Source organism: Leptopilina heterotoma, unplaced genomic scaffold (genome assembly GCF_015476425.1).
Source record: "Leptopilina heterotoma isolate Lh14 unplaced genomic scaffold, ASM1547642v1 Lhet_51, whole genome shotgun sequence".
In the NCBI taxonomy this organism is placed as follows: Eukaryota; Metazoa; Arthropoda; class Insecta; order Hymenoptera; family Figitidae; genus Leptopilina; species Leptopilina heterotoma.
The window spans coordinates 2,353,252-2,377,776 of NW_025111110.1; the positions used below are offsets into that span (position 1 = coordinate 2,353,252).

The window sequence follows — 24,525 nt, forward strand, 5'->3', positions numbered from 1 at the left end:
TTCCACATACAAAAAAAATTACATTTCAATGTAAAAGCAAATCCTTCGAACTATGTATTTGCTGTTATATAACGGGTCACACTTTTCACTGAGGGTCCAAAAATCATTCGTTTTCCCTCAAAAAAAATAAAAAACGAAAAATAAAATCCTATTTTTTACTAAAATACGATTTAAAATTGAACTCAATTATTATTTTCTCCATAGAAATAAGTTTTTTTTACCCAATTTCAGTAGTTTTAGTCATAAAAACAATATTTTATAATCAATTTATCTATTTTGTTTATAGAAAGTAAATTTTAATTTCGCTTTAATATAAAATATTAATAATAATAATAATATAAAATATTTTTTCGAAAAACCTTTTTGAATGTAAAGAGAAAAATATTAAAATACAAAACAGAAATTCTCTTTATTATTATTTTTTTTAATAATTATAAATTCATAGCTTGGAAAATTTGAATTTCTCTTCACATTAAAGTTTTCAAAAGGAAAAATTAAATTTCCCTCCATTCAATTTGTCATTAATGATCTTGTTTGTCGGAGCAATTTGCTATTTGGTCATTTAAATTTGATTGTTTACGTTTGGGATAATTGCTGATTCAGGATTCTCAACTAAACACTATTAAATATTTCCTGCCTCTGTGCTTTTTAAGTGTCTCTTTCAATTTTATCTCTCCTCTAAAATTCATTCGCGATGCAGTTCACGCCGCTGATCGATATTCCAGTCAGTATCTATACCTGACGGATGTATATATGTATAAATGATTGAAATTTACAAAATAGCATATCCATATCCATAATATAAATGAAATTTATTATATTTTTATATATTCATATTTCTTCAATTTACATACATTTATTTACACTTTTTTATATGTGAAATTATTTTTAATCATTTTGAATAAGAATAAGAAAACAATCTCTATTTCCAATTTCAATTTATAGAATAAAAATTATAATTAAAAATCAAAATAAAATTCACTACAATATATTGACAGTTTTTTTTTTCTTTATTTTTTGTTTGAAGAGGGAAAAACTAATTAAATTTTCAAGTTTTTATCTGCTTTTTTGCAAATATAAAATGCCATTGTTTTTTTTTATTTAAAAAAATTTCTCCCCACAATAGAGGAATTAAATCCATTTCGTGTTATTTTGAATGAAATTGCCTTGAATGTATTTTTATATTTGTCTGCAAAATTTTAACTTTTTTATATTTTTTTAATTCAAAAATGATACAAGGGGCAGTTCAGGTGAAATTTTCATTAAAAATTTGTTTTTGTTCAGAACAATTTTTTTTGGATTCAATTTTTTTATCTTTTTTTTTTTTTGAAAATTTGCACTACTTTAAATCTGCTAATAGTTTAAATAAAAAAATTATTCTTAAGCATTTTCTTAAAACTCTTTGAAACAATTCAATTATTTTCAAAATTTTTTGGAAAACTTTTTGCAAGAATTCTATTATTTTCACAAATAATAAAATTCTTCGCTGCATTTCAAATATTTTTAAAATCTACCTTTTTATTAAAATTTCTCAAAAGAATTCAATTATTTAAAAAAAATTAATTAAATTTTTCGCAAAAATTCAATTTTATTTACAAAGATTTTAATAAAATCCTTTGCAACAATAATTAAATTATTTTTTTCATGATTTCAATTATTTTTAATACAATTTTAAATAAATTCTTCGAAATAATTAAATTATTTTCAAGAATTATATTAAAATTCTTCGAAAGTATTAAATTATTTTGACTAATTTTAATAAAATGGTTGGTAAAATTTCAATTATTTAAAAAAAATTTCCCCAACCCAATGATTTTCAATATCTACTGTTTCAATAAAATTTTCAAAAAGAATTCAATAATTTAAAAAAAATTTTTTATAAAATTCTACGCAAACATTTAATTATTTTCATAAATAATAAAAGTTTCATGGAAATTCAATTATTTACAAATTTTTTAAATAAATTTCTTCGCAATAATTCAATTATTTTCATAAATAATAAAATTCTTTTTAGGATTTCAATTATTCTTATAAATAATAAAACTCATCTCAGAATTTCAAATATTTTTAATACAATTTTAATTTAATTTTTTTGAAGAATGTAATTATTCTTAAAAATTGTATTAAAATTCGTCAAAAGAAGTCAATTATAAAAATTTTTTAATAAAGATCTTTATGAGAATTCAATTTTAAGAAACGTTTAATTAATAAATTATTTATTTTTGTATTTAAATAATTAAATTCTCGTAGAGTTTTCGAATAATTTTACAATTAAAGTAATTATTTTCATAAATAATAAAACTCATCAAAGAATTTCAATTATTTTTAACACAATTTTTATTAAATTATTCGAAATAATTGAAATGTTCTTTTAAATTTTCATAAAATGATTCAAAAAAATTGTATTATTTACAAAAATTTTAATAAAATCCTTCGTAAGAATATAATTATTTTTATAAATAATAAAATTCTTCACCGGATTTCAATTATTTTTAATACAATTTTAAATAAATTTATCGAAAAATGTAATTATGTATTTTCCAAAATTTTGTTTAAATTTTTGGAAAGAAATCAATTATTTTCAAAAATTTTGATAAAATTCTGTATAATGTATTCAATTTAAAAATTTTTTTTTTTTATTTTGAAGTTGAATTTAAAAAAATCAAAATTTTCATCCAATAACAAAATAAAAAAAAACTTATTTTTTATTTTTCATACAAAATTCGGGAAAAAGTGTTCAAAACAAAAATAAATTTTTAATGAAAATTTCATCTGGAATGCCTCTTGTATCATTTTTGAATAAAAAAAATATAAAAAAGTTAAAATTTTTCAGACAAATATGAAAATACATTCAAGGCAATTTCATTCAAAATAATACGAAATGGATTTTATTCCTCTATTGTGGGGAAAAATGTTTTTAAATAAAAAAAAACAATGGCATTTTATATTTGCAAAAAAAGCAAATAAAAACTTGAAAATTTAATTAGTTTTTCCCTCTTCAAATAAAAGAATATGAAAAAACTGTCAATACATTGTAGTGAATTTTATTTTGTTTTTTAATTATAATTTTTATTCTGTAAATTGAAATTGGAAATAGATATAGAGTCACAGTTGTACTTGCAGAAGAAAAGCAGAAAAAATTTATACTTTGAAAATTTAATTAATTTTTCCTAGTTGCAAGAAGGGAAAAACGAAAGAAAAAAATGTTTAAAAAAATTACAGTGAATTTTATTTTTGATTTTTAATTATAATTTTTATTTTCTAGATTGAAATTCAAAATAGAAATTGAAAGTGATAAATATCTATTATTAGGAATTGGTTGCTTATAATACAGATAGCTAATATTTCATATATTCATAATATATATATTCGTATGTGACTGTTAACGTCAACCGCAAAACATTTTAATGTCCTATACAGAAACAGACGAGTCGCTACATAATTACTTCTCTCCTCTAGGAAATGAAATGCCTCCTGTTTTTTAATATTCACATATCACACAATTTTACTGCCCACATTTAAGTATTTCAGCACCTATCGCATTTATTTTCCTCACACACTAATATCAAATCATAGCTAATAAAAATTTTCCATTAATTTTATTTATTGTTAAATTAATTAAATTAATAATTACTATTACTTACACTGAGAAAACAATATATTTGAATCAAACATAATAAATAAATTAAAAATAAAATAATAAATTAATTAATTAATAAAAACAGTGAACCAAAAATTATTTTTGAATTAAACATAATAATTTTGATTCAGTACATAATAAGTTTGATAAAATAAAAAATAGAATAAAAATTACCATTAACAATTACATTAAAAATTACATTTAATTTATTTATCAAAAATGTTTAATTCAAATATATTTTTTTGGTTAACTACATATTTTTAAATTTAAAAAAATTCCTTACTGTACAGCAATTACTATAATTATTAAAATTTCTACATTCATATTACTAGCAGCTCATTAAATATTCTTATTGTTTGAATTTATTCAATGTGTCGCTTTCAAAATAGCTTACCATTTTTCACCGCACGAGACTTGAAAATATCAATTTCAAAACTAAATTCAATTAGAAGGGGAATAAAAATTAAAGAGAATGTCAAATAAATTCGGAAGCAGACAAAGTTAAGCGGATATAAATGGGGGGAAGGGAAGATGTGGAGAAGAGCAGCTGAAAGCTCATTAACTGTGATTTTATCTTTTATACGATGTTTTTTTCATTACGGACAAACTTTTTTTCTGTATTATTTCTCTATAATATAGAAAAATAGAAAATTCGTATAAAACAATTATATTTGTAAAAATGACTTTCGAAAATATTTTTTATTATTATATATTATTTTTAGATTACAGGACAAAAAATCAAATCCAAAAAAAAATCAAAAGTACAAAAAATCCAAAATAAAAATGTCCAAAGTCAAAAAATCAAAAATAAATAAAAACGTCCAAAATAAATAAAGAAACATATATGAAAAAGCCACGTTTTCCACATTTTACGCTATAAAATCGAAATTTAAAATGTTAATGTTAAAATCGCAGGATTTTAATTGTTTACATAAATAATAAAATTCTTCACAAAAATTCAATTATTTTCATAAATAAAATAATTTCTAGAAAAATTTTAATTATTCTAAAAAAATTTTTGAAACAATTATTACAAGAAATACAATTATTTGAAACAATTTCGATAAAATTCTTTACAAAAATTCAATTATTTTTTTTCAATATAATTCCAATTAAATTACTCAATTAATTTAATTGTTTTCAGAAATTTAAATGAAATTAATCGAAATAGCAACTCAAAAAAAGGACAAAAAAATGTTTACAAATTAAATTTGTCAATTAGAAAATTTAAATGAAAATGAAACTGAAAGTTTTTGAATTTTTAGGAAATAAATGAAAAAATTTTATTGAAAAAAATGTTCTGTTAAATTTATTTAAGAATATCTTTAATTTTAAAATTATTCGAAAACAATAATTTCTTTTTTGTTGAAAATATTTAATTATTAATAATTATTATTTTTCCATCCATTACTTACATAGGAATTAAGATTTTCAAAAATTTCAAATTCAAACCTTTTTGAAATTAATCAACTTTAAAAATATTGTTATAAAACATAAAGATAACGTTTAATAATAATTAAAGAGGATCGAGTGTTGAAATTATTATTTTATATTATAAGAATATTGTTACCGTAACTTCTTAAAAATTATTTTCATATTCAATTATTATCTACAATTTAAACTAAAATTCATTTTCAAATCAATTTTTATTAGAAAATTCTACGAGAATTCAATTAATTAAATACAAAAGTAAATTATTTATTGAATAATTGAATTTTTCTTAAAATTTAATTCTTATAAAGAATTTTATTAACAAATTTTTAAATAATTGAATTCTTTTGACGAATTTTAATAAATTTTTTTAGAATAGTTCCATTTTTCAAGGAATTCGACTAAAATTTTATTAAAAATAAATGAAATTCTGCGATGAGTTTTATTATTTCTGAAAATAATTGAATTATTATTGAGAAAAAACTTATAAAAAATTTGTAAATATTTGAATTCCAGTGAAATTTTTATTATTTTATGAAAATAATTAAATGTTTGCGTACCATTTTATTAAAATTGTTTTTAAATAATTGAATTCTTTTGGGTAATTTAACTAATTTAAAAAATTCAAGTTCTTTAAAATTTCTAATTAAATTAATTCAAAATTGAAGTTTTATAAAATTACAAATTAAAACCATTAGAAGTTCATTTATTTATGAAAATTGTAAACGCAACTCTTTTAAAATTGAGGCCTTGGATCCAATAACTCGCCCGACGCTCGGAGGAACACGCAACTGCCAGTCAGTGAGCAGTGAGCGCCTCTGGGCCACTCACTGCTACCCGACTGGTATTAGCGCGTGCCTTCGAGCGTCGGGCGAGTTATTGGATCCAAGGCCTCAATTGAATTAATTTTGAAAGATTTAAGTAAAATTATTCATTAAATAATTTATTTATTTTATGATAGTTACTCAAGATTTAAGTTATTTAAAAAGAAATTTTTGTCAGAAATTGAAAAAATTGAAGGTTTTGTATTAAAATTCATGATAATTTTATAGTTTGAGTAAAACAAAAATTTTTATAAAAACAATTTGAATTAAAAATTTTTACGTTCCATTATTTTTAAAATTGCTAATTTTAATTAAAAAAGTGAGTGATAAGTCAGCCGCTCGCAAATTGGTGCTAGTTTTTAGTGAAATTGAAAATAATTATTGTAAACTTTCTATAAATAAAATTGTTTTGAAAAATAATTTTCAATTTTAAAAAATAATTACTATAGTAAACTACATTTTTTGTAAATAATTTTACAGTAATGAAGAAATACATTTTAGTACTTATTTTTTTTTGTTAAAAAACAATTTTTTTTCCAAGAGAAAGAATAAGAAGATGTACGTATTAAAAAACAATAATGTTTGACAATTAGCCTTGTTTCCAGACTGAATGCGAGAGAGAGAGAGAAAAAAAATACACATCATAAAATGCAGAACTATATATAGCGTGTGGTAAAAGTCTCCCATCCATGAGAGACAAAAGATTTTCGCGCACTGTTAGATCTCCTCTATCTTCCGATCGACTGACATAAATATTGCCCGGAAAGCATTGTTCTCGCGTCTTTTGTCGCTCCCTGGATATTTCACCTAACGAAAACACCCTTTACTTGCACTTTTGACATCGACAAATATCTTCCCATTTAGTTTTCAAGAGGAAAAAAAAATTATTCTCCAAAAATAATCACCAAGTGGGGAATTTTTTTTTCTCTATTTCGTTTCGAGTTTGAAAATAATTTTCAATTCACTAAATTATTATAGAAATCAACAAAATTATAAAAAATATATAGGGACTTAAGAATATAAATCATTTCTCATATTTATTATTATTATTATTATTATTATAAATATTATTATTATTATTATTATTATTATTATTATTATTATTATTATTATTATTATTATTATTATTAATTTTGGTTAATAAAATAATAATTATAATTAAATAAAAGATCTAAAAATGTTTAATTATAATTACATTTACGAAAAATTCATTAACTGTAATAATAATAATAATAACAATTATTATTATTATTATTCAAATAATTATCAGACTTCACACTCAATAATAAAATTTGGAAAATTAGCAAAAAGTAGTTTTCAAACTGAAAAAAAAGTAAAAAGTAACTGTCGAAAAATCAAATTTGACGACTGGAAAACTCGTTTTAGTTGATTCATAAAAATTACCAAAATTTGATTCTGTATTTCGGTGACATTTTCCTGATTTCCATAAAAAATATCCACTTTCTTTCTAGTTCTGGTAATAATTTCAATTATAAATTTTAATGGCATTCAATTATTTTCCAAACTTTTGGTTAGAATTCTTAAAAAATTCGATTATATTTAAAAATACTGTTTAAAAGTATAGAAATAAATTTTTAAAAATATAAAACTGATATTAATTAAAAATACATTATAATAATCGTAAGTTTCCTTTCCGTTAGCAAATTATCTGCATTCATTTGTTTGTTTTGAAAATTAAATTTTGTGGGTTAAGTATTGGCATTTTTTATATATTTTTTAATGTCAAACGGGCTGGCAGTAGGTCGCCAGTTTATTAAATTTACTATTTTATATATTTATTTTTCTTTTTTTATCTCCTTTTGTTTTATCACACCAACCCCACATAACCTTGGAGTGCGGAATCCAAGGTATCTGTAGGCAGATTTCCCAAAAGTCCCTAAGCAAAAAAAAAAAAAAAAAAAAATTATCAAAAATTCGAAAAAATTCAAAAATCCGTTTTTCTTAAAATTCAACATTTTTTCCTCTCTTTTATGGGATTTAGCTTCATTATTTTTGTGCTTTTGGGAAATACTTTACTTATTAAATTGTCTCGACTCTTTAGTAAAAAATCTAAAATTATCAAAAATTCGAAAAAATTCAAAAATCCGTTTTTCTTAAAATTCAACATTTTTTCCTCTCTTTTATGGGATTTAGCTTCATTATTTTTGTGCTTTTGGAAAATACTTTACTTATTAAATTGTCTCGACTCTTTGGTAAAAAATCTAAAATTATCGAAAATTATCAAAAATTCAAAATTCCGAATTTCTTAAAATTCAACATTTTTTCCTCTCTTTTATGGGATTTAGCTTCATTATTTTTGTGCTTTTGGGAAATACTTTACTTATTAAATTGTCTCGACTCTTTGGTAAAAAATCTAAAATTATCAAAAATTCGAAAAAATTCAAAAATCCGTTTATCTTAAAATTCAACATTTTTTCCTCTCTTTTATGGGATTTAGCTTCATTATTTTTGTGCTTTTGGAAAATACTTTACTTATTAAATTAACTCGACTCTTTGGTAAAAAATCTAAAATTATCAAAAATTCAAAAATCCGTTTTTCTTAAAATTCAACATTTTTTCCTCTCTTTTATGGGATTTAGCTTCATTATTTTTGTGCTTTTGGGAAATACTTTACTTATTAAATTGTCTCGACTCTTTGGTAAAAAATCTAAAATTATCAAAAATTCGAAAAAATTCAAAAATCTGTTTTTCTTAAAACTCAACATTTTTTCCTCTCTTTTATGGGATTTAGCTTCATTATTTTTGTGCTTTTGGAAAATACTTTACTTATTAAATTGTCTCGACTCTTTGGTAAAAAATCTAAAATTATCAAAAATTCGAAAAAATTCAAAAATCTGTTTTTCTTAAAATTCAACATTTTTTCCTCTCTTTTATGGGATTTAGCTTCATTATTTTTGTGCTTTTGGAAAATACTTTACTTATTAAATTGTCTCGACTCTTTGGTAAAAAATCTAAAATTATCGAAAATTATCAAAAATTCAAAATTCCGAATTTCTTAAAATTCAACATTTTTTCCTCTCTTTTATGGGATTTAGCTTCATTATTTTTGTGCTTTTGGGAAATACTTTACTTATTAAATTGTCTCGACTCTTTGGTAAAAAATCTAAAATTATCTAAAATTCGAAAAAATTCAAAAATCCGTTTATCTTAAAATTCAACATTTTTTCCTCTCTTTTATGGGATTTAGCTTCATTATTTTTGTGCTTTTGGAAAATACTTTACTTATTAAATTAACTCGACTCTTTGGTAAAAAATCTAAAATTATCAAAAATTCAAAAATCCGTTTTTCTTAAAATTCAACATTTTTTCCTCTCTTTTATGGGATTTAGCTTCATTATTTTTGTGCTTTTGGGAAATACTTTACTTATTAAATTGTCTCGACTCTTTGGTAAAAAATCTAAAATTATCAAAAATTCGAAAAAATTCAAAAATCTGTTTTTCTTAAAACTCAACATTTTTTCCTCTCTTTTATGGGATTTAGCTTCATTATTTTTGTGCTTTTGGAATATACTTAGTTATTAAATTGTCTCGACTCTTTGGTAAAAAATCTAAAATTATCAAAAATTCGAAAAAATTCAAAAATCTGTTTTTCTTAAAATTCAACATTTTTTCCTCTCTTTTATGGGATTTAGCTTCATTATTTTTGTGCTTTTGGAAAATACTTTACTTATTAAATTGTCTCGACTCTTTGGTAAAAAATCAAAAATTCGAAAAAATTCAAAAATCCGTTTTTCTTAAAATTCAACATTTTTTCCTCTCTTTTATGGGATTTAGCTTCATTATTTTTGTGCTTTTGGGAAAAACTTTACTTATTTAATAGTCTCGACTCTTTAGTAAAAAATCTAAAATTATCAAAAATTCGAAAAAATTCAAAAATCTGTTTTTCTTAAAATTCAACATTTTTTCCTCTCTTTTATGGGATTTAGCTTCATTATTTTTGTGCTTTTGGGAAATACTTTACTTATTAAATTGTCTCGACTCTTTAGTAAAAAATCTAAAATTATCAAAAATTCGAAAAAATTCAAAAATCCGTTTTTCTTAAAATTCAACATTTTTTCCTCTCTTTTATGGGATTTAGCTTCATTATTTTTGTGCTTTTGGAAAATACTTTACTTATTAAATTGTCTCGACTCTTTGGTAAAAAATCTAAAATTATCGAAAATTATCAAAAATTCAAAATTCCGAATTTCTTAAAATTCAACATTTTTTCCTCTCTTTTATGGGATTTAGCTTCATTATTTTTGTGCTTTTGGGAAATACTTTACTTATTAAATTGTCTCGACTCTTTGGTAAAAAATCTAAAATTATCAAAAATTCGAAAAAATTCAAAAATCCGTTTATCTTAAAATTCAACATTTTTTCCTCTCTTTTATGGGATTTAGCTTCATTATTTTTGTGCTTTTGGAAAATACTTTACTTATTAAATTAACTCGACTCTTTGGTAAAAAATCTAAAATTATCAAAAATTCAAAAATCCGTTTTTCTTAAAATTCAACATTTTTTCCTCTCTTTTATGGGATTTAGCTTCATTATTTTTGTGCTTTTGGGAAATACTTTACTTATTAAATTGTCTCGACTCTTTAGTAAAAAATCTAAAATTATCAAAAATTCGAAAAAATTCAAAAATCCGTTTTTCTTAAAATTTAACATTTTTTCCTCTCTTTTATGGGATTTAGCTTCATTATTTTTGTGCTTTTGGGAAATACTTTACTTATTAAATTGTCTCGACTCTTTAGTAAAAAATCTAAAATTATCAAAAATTCTAAAAAATTCAAAAATCCGTTTTTCTTAAAATTCAACATTTTTTCCTCTCTTTTATGGGATTTAGCTTCATTATTTTTGTGCTTTTGGGAAATACTTTACTTATTAAATTGTCTCGACTCTTTGGTAAAAAATCTAAAATTATCAAAAATTCGAAAAAATTCAAAAATCTGTTTTTCTTAAAATTCAACATTTTTTCCTCTCTTTTATGGGATTTAGCTTCATTATTTTTGTGCTTTTAGGAAATACTTTACTTATTAAATTGTCTCGACTCTTTAGTAAAAAATCTAAAATTATCAAAAATTCGAAAAAATTCAAAAATCCGTTTTTCTTAAAATTCAACATTTTTTCCTCTCTTTTATGGGATTTAGCTTCATTATTTTTGTGCTTTTGGGAAATACTTTACTTATTAAATTGTCTCGACTCTTTAGTAAAAAATCTAAAATTATCAAAAATTCGAAAAAATTCAAAAATCCGTTTTTCTTAAAATTCAACATTTTTTCCTCTCTTTTATGGGATTTAGCTTCATTATTTTTGTGCTTTTGGGAAATACTTTACTTATTAAATTGTCTCGACTCTTTAGTAAAAAATCTAAAATTATCAAAAATTCGAAAAAATTCAAAAATCCGTTTTTCTTAAAATTCAACATTTTTTCCTCTCTTTTATGGGATTTCGCTTTATTATTTTTGTGCTTTTGGGAAATACTTTACTTATTAAATTGTCTCGACTCTTTGGTAAAAAATCTAAAATTATCAAAAATTCGAAAAAATTCAAAAATCTGTTTTACTTAAAATTCAACATTTTTTCCTCTCTTTTATGGGATTTAGCTTCATTATTTTTGTGCTTTTGGGAAATACTTTACTTATTAAATTGTCTCGACTCTTTAGTAAAAAATCTAAAATTATCAAAAATTCGAAAAAATTCAAAAATCCGTTTTTCTTAAAATTCAACATTTTTTCCTCTCTTTTATGGGATTTAGCTTCATTATTTTTGTGCTTTTGGAAAATACTTTACTTATTAAATTGTCTCGACTCTTTGGTAAAAAATCTAAAATTATCAAAAATTCGAAAAAATTCAAAAATCTGTTTTTCTTAAAATTCAACATTTTTTCCTCTCTTTTATGGGATTTAGCTTAATTATTTTTGTGCTTTTGGAAAATACTTTACTTATTAAATTGTCTCGACTCTTTAGTAAAAAATCTAAAATTATCAAAAATTCGAAAAAATTCAAAAATCCGTTTTTCTTAAAATTCAACATTTTTTCTCTCTTTTATGGGATTTAGCTTCATTATTTTTGTGCTTTTGGGAAATACTTTACTTATTAAATTGTCTCGACTCTTTGGTAAAAAATCTAAAATTATCAAAAATTCGAAAAATTTCAAAAATCCGTTTTTCTTAAAATTCAACATTTTTTCCTCTCTTTTATGGGATTTAGCTTTATTATTTTTGTGCTTTTGGAAAATACTTTACTTATTTAACAGTCTTGACTCTTTGGTAAAAAATCAAAAATTATTGAAAATTATCAAAAATCCGAAAAATCGAATTTCTTAAAATTCAACATTTTTTCTTCTCTTTTATGCCATTTAGCTTTATTATTAGCGAAACTTTTTAGTGCTTCAATTAATACTTTCGTTATTCTAGAGAAACTTATCGCTATTTCAAGTAAAACTTTTTTCAGTGTGTAATAATTATTATTTCTTTAAAAAGTATTTAATTTAAAATGGCTTTATAAAATAAGCAATGCAAAAGATGACCCAGATACTAATTGTAATTGTTCTAGCCATAGTTTAAGTCTAGTAATGTAAATTCTATTTAAATTGAGACCATTGAGTGAAATTATTTGAATTTTATTTAGTTAAATCTCTTTGTTAGGTTATAATAATTATTTCTTTAAAATTTTTTAAATTGTTTAAAATAAGCAGCCCCATACAACATTCCCGCGCGCTTGCGCGCGGATAGTTTGGCTAGTGTAAATAAATAATTTTAATTTTTTTACAAGAATTTAACTACATATATATTCAAAAACATTTTTCAAAAGACTAATTTTTTTTTCATCATTTCTAAACTAAATTATTCATGAATAATTTTTGTTTATTAAATGTATAAAAACTTATTTATTATTCCACAGAAATTAAAATTTTTAATAACTTTAATGTAAAAACTTTTTGAAATTTATCTATTTCTATAAAAAATCACGCTATAACGCTTTTAATATTTAATTATAATCTAAAATTATAAGTGAAATTCATTTTTAAATCAATTTTTATTAAAAAGTTCTACAAGAATTTAATTTTAAATCAATTCTTTTTAGAAAGTTTTACGAGAATTCAATTATTAAAATACAAAAATAAATAAATTATTGAATAATAGATTATTGCTTAAAATTGAATACATTGTATAGAATTTTATCAAAATTTTTGAAAATAATTGATTTCTTTCGAAAAATTTTAACAAAATTTTGGAAAATACATTATTACATTTTTCGATAAATTTATATAAAATTATATTTAAAATAATTGAAATCCTGTGAAGATGATTATTATTCATGAAAATAATTGAATTCTTGCGAAGGATTTTATTAAAATTTTTGTAAGTAATAGAATTTTTTTTAATCATTTTATGAAAATTTAAAAGAATATTTCAATTATTTTGAATAATTTAATAAAAATTGTATTAAAAATAATTGAAATTCTTTGATGAGTTTTATTATTTATGAAAATAATTGAATTATTACAAAGAAATTTATTAAAAAATTTGTAAATAATTGAATTTCTATGAAATTTTTATTATTTATGAAAATAATTAAATGTTTGCGTATAGAATTTTATAAAAAATTTTGTTAAAATAATTGAATTCTTTTTGAAAATTTTATTAAAACAGTATATATTGAAAATCATTGAATTGTAGAAATTTTTTTAATATAATTGAAATTTTACCAACAATTTTATTAAAATTTATCAAAATAATTGAATTCTTTCGAAGAATTTTAATAAAATTTTTGAAAATAATTCAATTATTTCGAAGAACTTATTTAAAATAGTATTAAAAATAGTTGAAATCTTGAGAAAAATAATTGAATTATTGTTGCAAAGGATTTTTTTGAAATCTTTGGAAATAATTGAATTTTTGGGAAAAATTTAATTAATTTTTTTTAAATAATAATTGAATTCTTTTGAGAAATTTTAATAAAAAGGTAGATTTTAAGAATATTTGAAATGCAGCGAAGAATTTTATTATTTTGTGAAAATAATATAATTCTTGCAAAAAATTTTCCAAAAAAGTTTGAAAATAATTGAATTGTTTCAAAGAATTTTATGAAAATTTTTAAGAATAATTTTTTTATTTCAACTATTAGCAGATGTAAATTACTGCAAATTTTCAAAAAAAGAAAAAAAGTAGCTTTTAGTGTCAGAAATTTAAAAAATATTCAAATTGAAAAAAATTATTTTGTTTTTTTTAACGTTTTAAATTTTTTTAAAGTGGAAATTTTGTAAATTATTCTAAATTCCAAAAGAACATGACAACATAAAAGAAAACTGAAATAAAACGTCTATGGAAAATTTTCTTCTTTATCGAGATGTTAAACAAATTTTTTTATTTTTCTAAATTAATTTTTACTCTGAAGATAAAAAAAAATCACAGACGAATAAATTGCGTCTCTCGTTTTTCAATTTTCAAAACCCTTTGGGGAACGTTATATAGTAAGTTGAAGACGGTTATATGAGAAGATTAATGTGACACTTGAATTTTAGATTAAAATTTAGAACCAGTAGGGGTAATAAGAAACCTTGTCCTCTCATTCTTGTTTCTTGTGCGAGAATTTTTTTCCCTTCTTCATTTCTATTTTTTGTTTTCTATTATATAACAAAACGATATCATGCAATAAAAAATTATTATTATCACAAACTTGATTGTGTTGAATTGTTTTTACTCACCAGGTCTCTCTGCTCTTTTCTCCGCTTCCAGAACCTCGTTATATCCCACGCACACATTCGAATCCGGAAACAAATCGCATTCCATGTAATCCGGTAGGGTGAGTCCGAAAACTTTCAAAAAAAAGCCACAGCGTCTTTTTGTCTCTGGAAAAAATACAGTGATTGGCAAAAAAATAGTTAAATTGTCAAAAAAAAGTGATTGGCCAAGGAAAAGTATTTTTTTTTTGTTTTAATTCAACAATTTTCCTTTTAATATCAAATTTGAAAATTTGGTAAGAAACTCGAAAAGAAATTGTTTACTATTTATTGATTAATTAATTAAACGATTAATTTAAATTATAATTTTATGGAAAATAATTGGACAATTATAATTATAACTTTATTAATAAAAATTATTTGTTTATGACAACGAGTATATTTTTATTATAAAAATTATTTGTTTAATTGTAACCTATTAATTTAGGGAATTTTAATTAAGGTTGATAAATTTGAAATTTTTAAATAATTCGACTAATTAATTATTGCTGAATGAAAATTAATTGCCTCAATTTATTATGAGATTATTTTTGGCATTTTATTACTTACGATAGCAAAGACTTCGACAGGGTCGTATTAAATTACCACCAGGACCGCATTTTGGTACAAAAACAGTGCAGAGAAACAGGGCTGCTAATTCGTAACATCTTACGTCGACAACCGCATCGTAATGTTCTAATTCATGTTGAGCCTCGCGTTGACCAAAATTACCCATGAAATTCGGGTACATGGTGAAATTGTACGGAATCTGGTCAATTTAATATTTCATAAATAAGTATTATTATTATTAATTAATTAATTAATTAATAATTATTATTTTAATTAACTATATATATTTTCTTTTGTGAAAAAAAACATTAGATATTCTCGTTTCTTAATATTTTTCTAGAAAATTCTCAATTTTCATAAAAAAATAATTTGCATCAACTCTATTTCTTAATTTCAATTGTTTTAATAAAATTCAAAGTTTAAAAAAAAAAAAAGAAAGAAAGAAAATGTTTATAAATTATATTTGTAAATTAGAAAATTTAATTGAAAATAAAAATAAAAATTTTTGAATTTTTAGAAAATAGAGGAAAAAATTTTTATTAAAAGAAATGTTTTGTTAAATTTATTAACGAATATTTTTCATTGTAAAATTATTCGAAAACAATAATTTTTTTTTAATATTTTAAATATTTAATTATTATTATTTTGAAGTTAATTTATTTATGATAATTGTAAACGCAACTCTTTTAAAATTGAATTAATTTTGAAAGATTTAAGTAAAATTATTCATTAAATAATTTTTTTATTTTATGATAGTTGTTCAAGATTAAAATTATTTAAAAATGAAATTTTTGTCAGAAATTGAAAAAATCGAAGGCTTTGTTTTAAATTCGTGGTAATTTTATAGTTTAGGAGTCAAAAAAAAATTAAAAAAAAAACAATTTGAATTAAAAATTTTTACGTTCCATTATTTTTAAAATTGATAATTTTAATTAAAAAAGTGAGTGATAAGTCAGCCGCTCGCAAATTGCTGCTAGTTTTTAGTGAAATTGAAAATAATTATTGTAAACTTTTTATAAATAAATTTCTTTTAAAAAATAATTTTTAATTTTAAAAAATAATTATTGTTCTAAACTACATTTTTTGTAAATAATTTTACAGTAATAAAGAAATACATGTTAATACTCATGTTTTTGGTTAAAAAAAATTTTTTTTTCAAGAGAAAGAATAAGGAATAAGGATTTATGAAAATTGTAAACGCAACTCTTTTAAAATTGAATTAATTTTGATAATGATCATCATCATAATTAATATTATTTGGCATTTATTTATTTATATTTTTAGACAAAGAAAATATATATATAAATACTTAAGAGAATATAATTCCTAAAATCAAATTTTAAAAAATAGAAAGAAAATAATTTGTTGGAAAATTTTTTCCACAGAACGTAAAATGTTATTCTATTTGAATTTTTTTTCCTCTGCGGTGAAAAAGGCTTTTACACGTTTTTAAAAGTCCTTATTTAAACATGTTACGCATACATTCACTTTTTCCTATTTTTTCAAAAAAATAAAAGAAGGAAGAAAGGAAAATGAGTAAAACTGCGGAGATAAATAAAAAATGTTGATTTATTTGTCAAAGTCTTTTTTAAATAAAAAATTACTATATAGAAAAGAATAGTCTTAAAATTCACAATTAGAAAAAAGATTACAATTTTTAATGATTTTTTTTTTAATATCAAAAAGTTAAGACCGAAATTGGGACTCTACTTTTCAAATAAGGGAAAAAATTAAAGTAGAAATTACTATTTGTTAGTAAAATTTAAAATTATTAAATTTTAATAAACAAATTAGTAGAAATTACTATCTATTAGTGAAATATACTAATTCAAAAGCAAAATGTCTATCACTGATTCAAATTACTAATAAATATAATTTTAGATTCGAAATGAAAATAGATTTTAGAACCGAAAACAAAGTTTTTCCAGTGAAAATTTTATTTAATATACAGAAAAAAAGTTTATTTCAATTATAAAATTTTTCATTACATCGAGAACTTGCTTTTTAATTACTAAAGAAGCGTTCATAATGTTCCCTTCAACAGAATAACTTTTTAAGTAGTGTATATACCAAGAATTTTTTTTTCCAGAAAATGAAATTCTCTTTTCATAATGACCTCATTTTAGGAATTTTAGTGGGGACTGTGGATCGATGAACGTATAGGTACAGAGTGAGAGAGAGAGAGTTGCAAAATGTCATTTTCTGCGACATTAGATAAGATGAAATTAAGTTTCTCAAATTTATGAAAAACTATATTTCCCTCTTATATATACAGACTTGATCAAAAGAAAAAGGAAAAAAAAATTCTTGAAAAGTATATTGATTTATATTGTAATAATATTCAACCACGTTTTGATGCCAGAATATTTTTTTTCTGTTTTTTTTATATATAGAAATTTGTTCCAAGAAATTTCTTTTTAATCTCGATATAAAGAAGTATATATATAGAAGTGTTGGAGAAAGTTTAATTTTTTTTTATCTTACCTTGTGATATTGGCAGAAGTTAACGATAACTGGCAGGCATACACCGGGCGATGGATTTTTTTCCTCCATTGCAGATTTAATTGGCTTTGGCACCATAAGTGTACTTGTCGCGTATAAATTTTCCGTTCTCAGTGTATTTGCGGAATAGCCTGTGAGAATTAAAGAAAATTATACTCATAATAATAATAATAATTATAGAGAAAAAAATTTATTTATTATTAAAGACTTATAATTTTGAAGTTAGAATATGATTTTTTTAATTTAATTTTTTGAAAATTATTTTATTTTGATATAAACAGCAATTTATTTTAATTATTCACAATTTTTCACTACTATTAATTTAAAAACTAAAGTATTTTTTTGAAACTTATGTCTGATTAAAAATAATTTATGCTACTGATTTAAAAACTAAAAAAAAATTCAGGAAAAGTTTGTCCGACTAAAACTTAATTTTAACTACTGATTTATAAATTTATCAAATAGTGTTTGCCAGACTGAAATTGACATTAACTAGTAATTTAAAAATTACTAATAGCAATATAGTTAGTAGTAACAATCAATTATAGTCAGACATAAGTTTTAAAAAATCATCTGGTTGTCAAATCAGTAGGAAAAACCATTTTTAGTCAGACAGAACGTTAAAAAAATTTGTAGGAATTCAATTATTCAAGTAAAAAATAAAATTCTTCCCTGGAATTTAATTATTTTCATAAATAATAAAATTCTTCCCTGGAATTCAATTATTTTCATAAATAATAAAATTCTTCCCTGGAATTCAATTATTTTCATAAATAATAAAATTTTTACAGGAATACAATCATTTAAAATACAATTTTCATTCAACTTTTTCAAAAAAAAAAATCAATTATTTAAAAAATTTGTATAAAATTCTTCTCGGGAATTCAATTATTATTTGAAAATTTTAATGCAATTCTTCGCAGAAATTCAATTATTTTTATAAATTTTATTAAAATTCTACACATAGGAATTGAATTTTTTTCAATAAAATTTTAATTGAATTTGTCGAAAAAAATTTGTAAGAATTTAATTATTCAAGTAAATTATAAAATTCCTCCATGGAATTCAATTATTTTCATAAATAATAAAATACTTTGGATAAATTCAATTATTTTGAATAAACTTCTTTGAAGAAATTTAATTATTTTCATAAATACTATAATTTTTACAGGAATTCAATTATTTAAAATACAATTTTCATTTAAGTTTTTCAAAAAGAAATCAATTATTTATAAGAATTTTAGTAAAATTCTTATTGCGAATTCAATTATTATTTGAAAATTTTAATGCAATTCTTCGCAGAAATTCAATTATTTTTATAAATTTTATTAAAATTCTATACATAAAAATTGAATTATTTTTAATAAAATTTTAATTAAATTTGTCGAAAAAAATTTGTCAGAATTCAATTATTCAAGTAAATTATAAAATTCTGCCCTGGAATTTAATTATTTTTATAAATAATAAAATACTTTTGATAAATTTAATTATTTTAAATAAAATTTTGAATAAACTTCTTTGAAGAAATTTAATTATTTTCATAGATACTAAAATTTTTACAGGAATTCAATGACTTAAAATACAATTTTATGAAAATTTTCCGGACAAAGTCACATATTTTCAATTAGTTTTTTATACAATTTTAAATAAATACCTTAAAAAAACAATTTTTTTAAAAAATATTATTAAAATTCTTTGAAAGAGTAATTGAACTCTTTCAAAGAATTTTAATAATTATTTAATAATAATAATTATTTAATAATAATAATTGTTTAATAATAATAATTATTTAATAATAATTATTATTTAATAATAATAATTATTTAATAATAAAAATTATTTAAAAATAATAATTTAAAATAATTATTTTAAGAAATTTTGATAAAAATCTTTTATAAGAATTCAATTTTGAGAAATATTTAATTTTTAAAAAAAAATATATATAAATTTATTTTTTTCTTAAAAAATTATTAAAGTTTTGAATAATTTTAATTAAAAACATCATCAAAAAAATTATTTAATTTTGGAAGAATTACACAACTTTTATTTTACAATTAGGTAATTAATTAATTATCAATTATCTAATTACCTATTAATTAATTATTACAATCAATTTTTAGAAATTGTTAAATTTAAAAAAGATTTTACACACAGTAGTCATTTAAAATATTGTAATTGTTATTTCTGTGGATAAATAAAAATGTATTTAAAATTTTAAATATTTATTTAACAAAAATTATCCAAATTTTAAATGTATAATTTAATTTTAAAATTATGAAAAATATTCGACTTTTGAAAAATTATAATTAAAATGTTTTGAAGATAGTTGAATTCCCGTACATTATTTTTAAAAGATGAAATTATAGTTCCAATTATTTAGAAATATTGTCAATTTCAATTGAAATAAATTGTCCTACATTTAAAAAATTTTTTTTCTAGATTTAAAAATTATTTTTAAATATAATCATAGTGAAGGAGAATAAAACGAAAACATTTGGACAAATAGTTTTTAAAAATTAAATAAAATCGTATTTTTTTAGAATTTAAAATTAAAATTTAGAAAATTATTGAATTTTGTACAAAATTTAGAATTTAAAATATTAGCAGTATGAGAAAAAATGTAAATTTTTTTCGATGAAAATTAGAAAAAAATGAAGAAATAAATTTTTGTGATTTTTCTGAATCATCTAAAAACGAGTTTGTTTTTAGTCGTTGAATTTAATTTTTCAATTGCTATTTTTTAACTACTTTTTTCGGTCTTAAAGCTACTTTTTACTACTTTTTTAAAATTAATTATTTCGTTCAAGGCAATTCGTAAACCTATCAAGTTTTAAGTTTTTTTTTTACTTAAAATTGATTCATTTTTACATATTTCTATACCTGAATATTATATGACAGCAAATGTTCCCTTAATATTTATCAATTTCTATGTAATTCTAATTGAGAGAGAAAAATGAAAAATATTTTTTTTTCTATTAATAGGAGTTCATTTTAATTTGGCATTCATGAGAGATTAATATTAAATTGCAGTAATATCAATAAAGAGTTTAACCTTTAATCATTTTACGAGAGAAAGAGGATAGAAAGCTGGGTTTACTCTCTGAAAAGTGAATTGTAGGAGATGTGCACTGCGTGTACGTAATCTGTGGACCATTTTCAAACCATCTCTTTCATATATACGTACATAACATATCTATATATAAACACAAACACATATATAGTAGTTATATAGTTTATGTATATATATCTGCTGGGCGGTTTAAATTGCAATCCTGGAAAGAGAATAGCAGTTACGAATGGGGAATAATTTTGGTATGAGTATATTGCTTTGGGATTTCTCTTATTTTCGTCAACAATTCCACCCAGAACTGACCAACTACCGTGAGCAAAATTCACTGCGTTTCAGAACAATTTTTCATTCCCCCCTTTAACTTGGAGACAGTTTTAAACTGTATCCCATAAATTAATCAATTGATCGAGCCCATTTTAACCCTTTCTCTCTCTCTCTCTCTCTCTCTCTCTCTCTCTCTCTCTCTCTCTCTCTCTCTCTCTCTCTCTCTCTCTCTCTCTCTCTCTCTCTCTCTCTCTCTCTCTCTCTCTCTCTCTCTCTCTCTTTCAGTTCCTTTTTTTTTATTTTGCGAAAAATTTATGTCCCCAAAACTTTTCCCTTCAAGTTGATTAAATTTCGCTTTTTATTGCATTTTTAAAATCTACTTATTTTAATCAAGTGTCCTTTTCATCTTTTCCCAAACCTCGTTATTCCATAAAGTGCGCAGTTTACGCGGAGAAAATAAACCATTTTGTGACTAAAAAAAAACGAAATGTTTTTATTTGAATTTAATTTTTTTTTGAAAATGAAATCTTTTTTTTTTGCAATTTTTTTATTATTACAGCTTTTTTTTTTATTAAATTATTCCGAATTACAAAATTTATTTATTTTTTATTTAGATTGCAATTCTGTTTTACTACTCTGAAAATAAAATTTTCTATTTACATGTTGTAAAACTTCGGAAAGTAATTTTTACTTTGATGACTAGAGAAATTATTTCTTAAAAACTTTGCGAGATTGATAGCGAAAAAATGTTAAGAGCAAAAATAGGTTTATCAGTAGTACAAGTCAATTTCTGTCCGACAGGTATGTAAATTTCTGCCAGACAAATTTAGTTTCAAGTACTCTATAAACTTTATGTAAGTTAATTTTCAGTAGTAGAACTTGTTTTTCGTCAGACATATTCTTTCTACTACTTGCTGGTTTCAAAAACAGTTAGTGTAAAATTTTTATCTAAAATTTTAACTGAAATTCATTTTTAAATTAATTTTTATTAGAAAATCCCACGAGAATGCAATTATTTAAATGGAAAAATAAATAATTTATTGAATAATTAAATATTTCTTAAAATTTAATTCCCATAAAGAATTTTATCAACAAATTTTTAAATAATTGAATTCTTTCGACGAATTTTAATAAATTTTTTTAGAATAGTTCCATTTTTCAAGGAATTCGATTAAAATTGTATTAAAAAATAATTGAAATTCTGCGATGAGTTTTATTATTTCTGAAAATAATTGAATTATTGAGAAGAATTTTATTATTTTTAAGGAATATTTAATTTTTGCAAAGAATATTATTACTCTTGAAAATAATAGAATTTCTACCAATAATTTGTAATTTTTCCAAAATTAAATTTTATTTTTTTTTTTCTTAACTAAAATTCTTCTATAAGTGCATTATTTTTAATAATATTTAAAAAAAGTTCTTTGAGAATTTTCAAATTCATTTGTTTACAATTTAAAAAAAATTCACAATTATTTCTCAAAAAATTAATTCCACAGAATTGTTGTTAGTTAAAAAAATGAAAGATTCAGATTTTCAAAAATTTCAAATTCAATTATTTCTAAAAACACTGTAAAAAGAAGGCATCTTATTTTAAGATATTTTGGTAGTCACTTTTAAGTTGTTTCCAAAAAGTTATTCAAAGCATCTTAAAATGCATTAGTTTCTAAGATATAGAAGATGGAAAAATAAGATGTTTTAATCGTTTTAAAAGTGATTATAATGTATTTAAGATGCTTGTTTTTGCAGTGTTTTTACAGTGAATTCATGCTCTAATGCTTTTTAATTTAATTTTTAATTAATATTAAATTTAATACAATCTAAAATTGTAACTAGAAACCATTTTTAAATCAATTTTTATTGGAAAATTCTACTGGAATTCAATTATGTAAATACAAAAGAAAAAAATTTTTGAATAATTGCATGTTTCTTAAAATTGAATTCGCATGAAGAATTTAATGAATAAATTTTTAAAAAATTGAATTCTTTTGACGAATTTTAATAAAAATTTTTAAAATAATTGCATTTTTCGAGAAATTTGATTCCTTAAAATTGTATTAAAATTAATTGAAATTCTGCAATCAGTTTTATTTACGAAAATAATTGTATTCCTAAAAAGAATTTTATTATTTACGAAAATTTTTGAAATTAATAGAAACTTTGCTAAGTAGTTTATTTAAATTTTTAAAAATTATAGAATTTCGGAGAAGAATTTAATTATTTATCGTACAATTTACGAACTTTTCGTCTTTTCTTAATAAAATTACGGACTTTACTCTCTAAATCTGAATATGTGAAATTTCACTTATTGTACGTTATAAGTCGTCCTCTCGATCAATAAGTGCATATACACTTATAAATAAGTGAATTTTTCACTTATTCTGAGTGAAATTTCACTTATTATAAGTGTATATGCACTTATTGATCGAGAAGACGACTTATAACGTACAAATATGTGAATTTTCACATATTCAGATTTAGAGAGTACGGACCTTTTTTTTTAAAAAACTGACTTTTACGGACATCAAGTAAATTTATGTACTTTTACGAAATTTACGGACCTAGTTCGACCCCTGCTATTGCTTTATACAAATTTCAATTTAGAAAAAGTTTGTCTGACTATTAAAAAATTGTACTACTGGTTATGGTAAAAGTAGTTACTACTATAACTTACAATCTACAAGAAGTCAATAGAAAAACATCCGTCTTACTAAAAACTGACTGTGACTACTTATTTTCAAAGAACGAAAACTGATATGATTTATGTCCGACTAAAACCGATTTTAACTACTGCGCTGAAAATTTCAAGAATTCAGAAAATATTTGTCAGACTCAAACTGATGTTTACTAATACTGATTTTGATATTACAATTCAAAGAATATATGTCTGACTAAAACTTATGTTTACTACTGATTCCCCTCGACATCAACTATATTAAAATTCTCTATTTATAACTTTTACCACTAATTTTCAATTTAGAAGATAAAAATAAAAATAAATAAAAAAACAATAAAAGTTCTATCGTATTCAAAAATTGTCTACAAGGAAAAAATAAAAAAATTAATAAATACTCTTATTTTCAATTAAATAAAGTAATAATATCTCTGTAAATACATCTATAATGGGAATTTTTATTTCAATCGTTTAATTTTGAATTTTAAAACAAGGGCAGATTGAAAAAAAAAAATGTTGATGAGTTTCTAAGATTGTGTATCTCATTGGGAAGATTGCAATATTTGTGAACTTGTTGACAGAAGTTGGTACACGAGAAGACTATTGATCCTCGTTGGTTACAAAGCTCATCGCTCTCTCTTGTCTATACATATAGCTATATATGTATCTATATATACATATATACACAGTAGATAGAACATTTGTATCTCTCCTACATTTTGAAATGCCAATAATAACTTCGAGAACACTTTGAAATAGTCATTATTTTCTTGAAATAAGTCATTGTGTTATTTGAAACAAAAAACAATTTCCAGAACT

The 24,525-nt window shown here is 21.4% G+C and overlaps 1 protein-coding gene across 1 annotated transcript in view; it reads right to left on the minus strand.

The window, feature by feature from the left end:
• Positions 1-24,525, minus strand: part of LOC122507670 (atrial natriuretic peptide-converting enzyme-like) — a 70,684-nt gene that overhangs the window by 16,340 nt on the left and 29,819 nt on the right. The window contains exons 8-10 of the mRNA XM_043620506.1: positions 17,681-17,829; positions 15,197-15,395; positions 14,612-14,755 (exon numbers count right to left, since the gene is read on the minus strand). Of these exons, the coding sequence (XP_043476441.1) occupies positions 14,612-14,755; positions 15,197-15,395; positions 17,681-17,829 (492 nt within the window). The remainder of the gene's footprint in view (positions 1-14,611; positions 14,756-15,196; positions 15,396-17,680; positions 17,830-24,525) is intronic.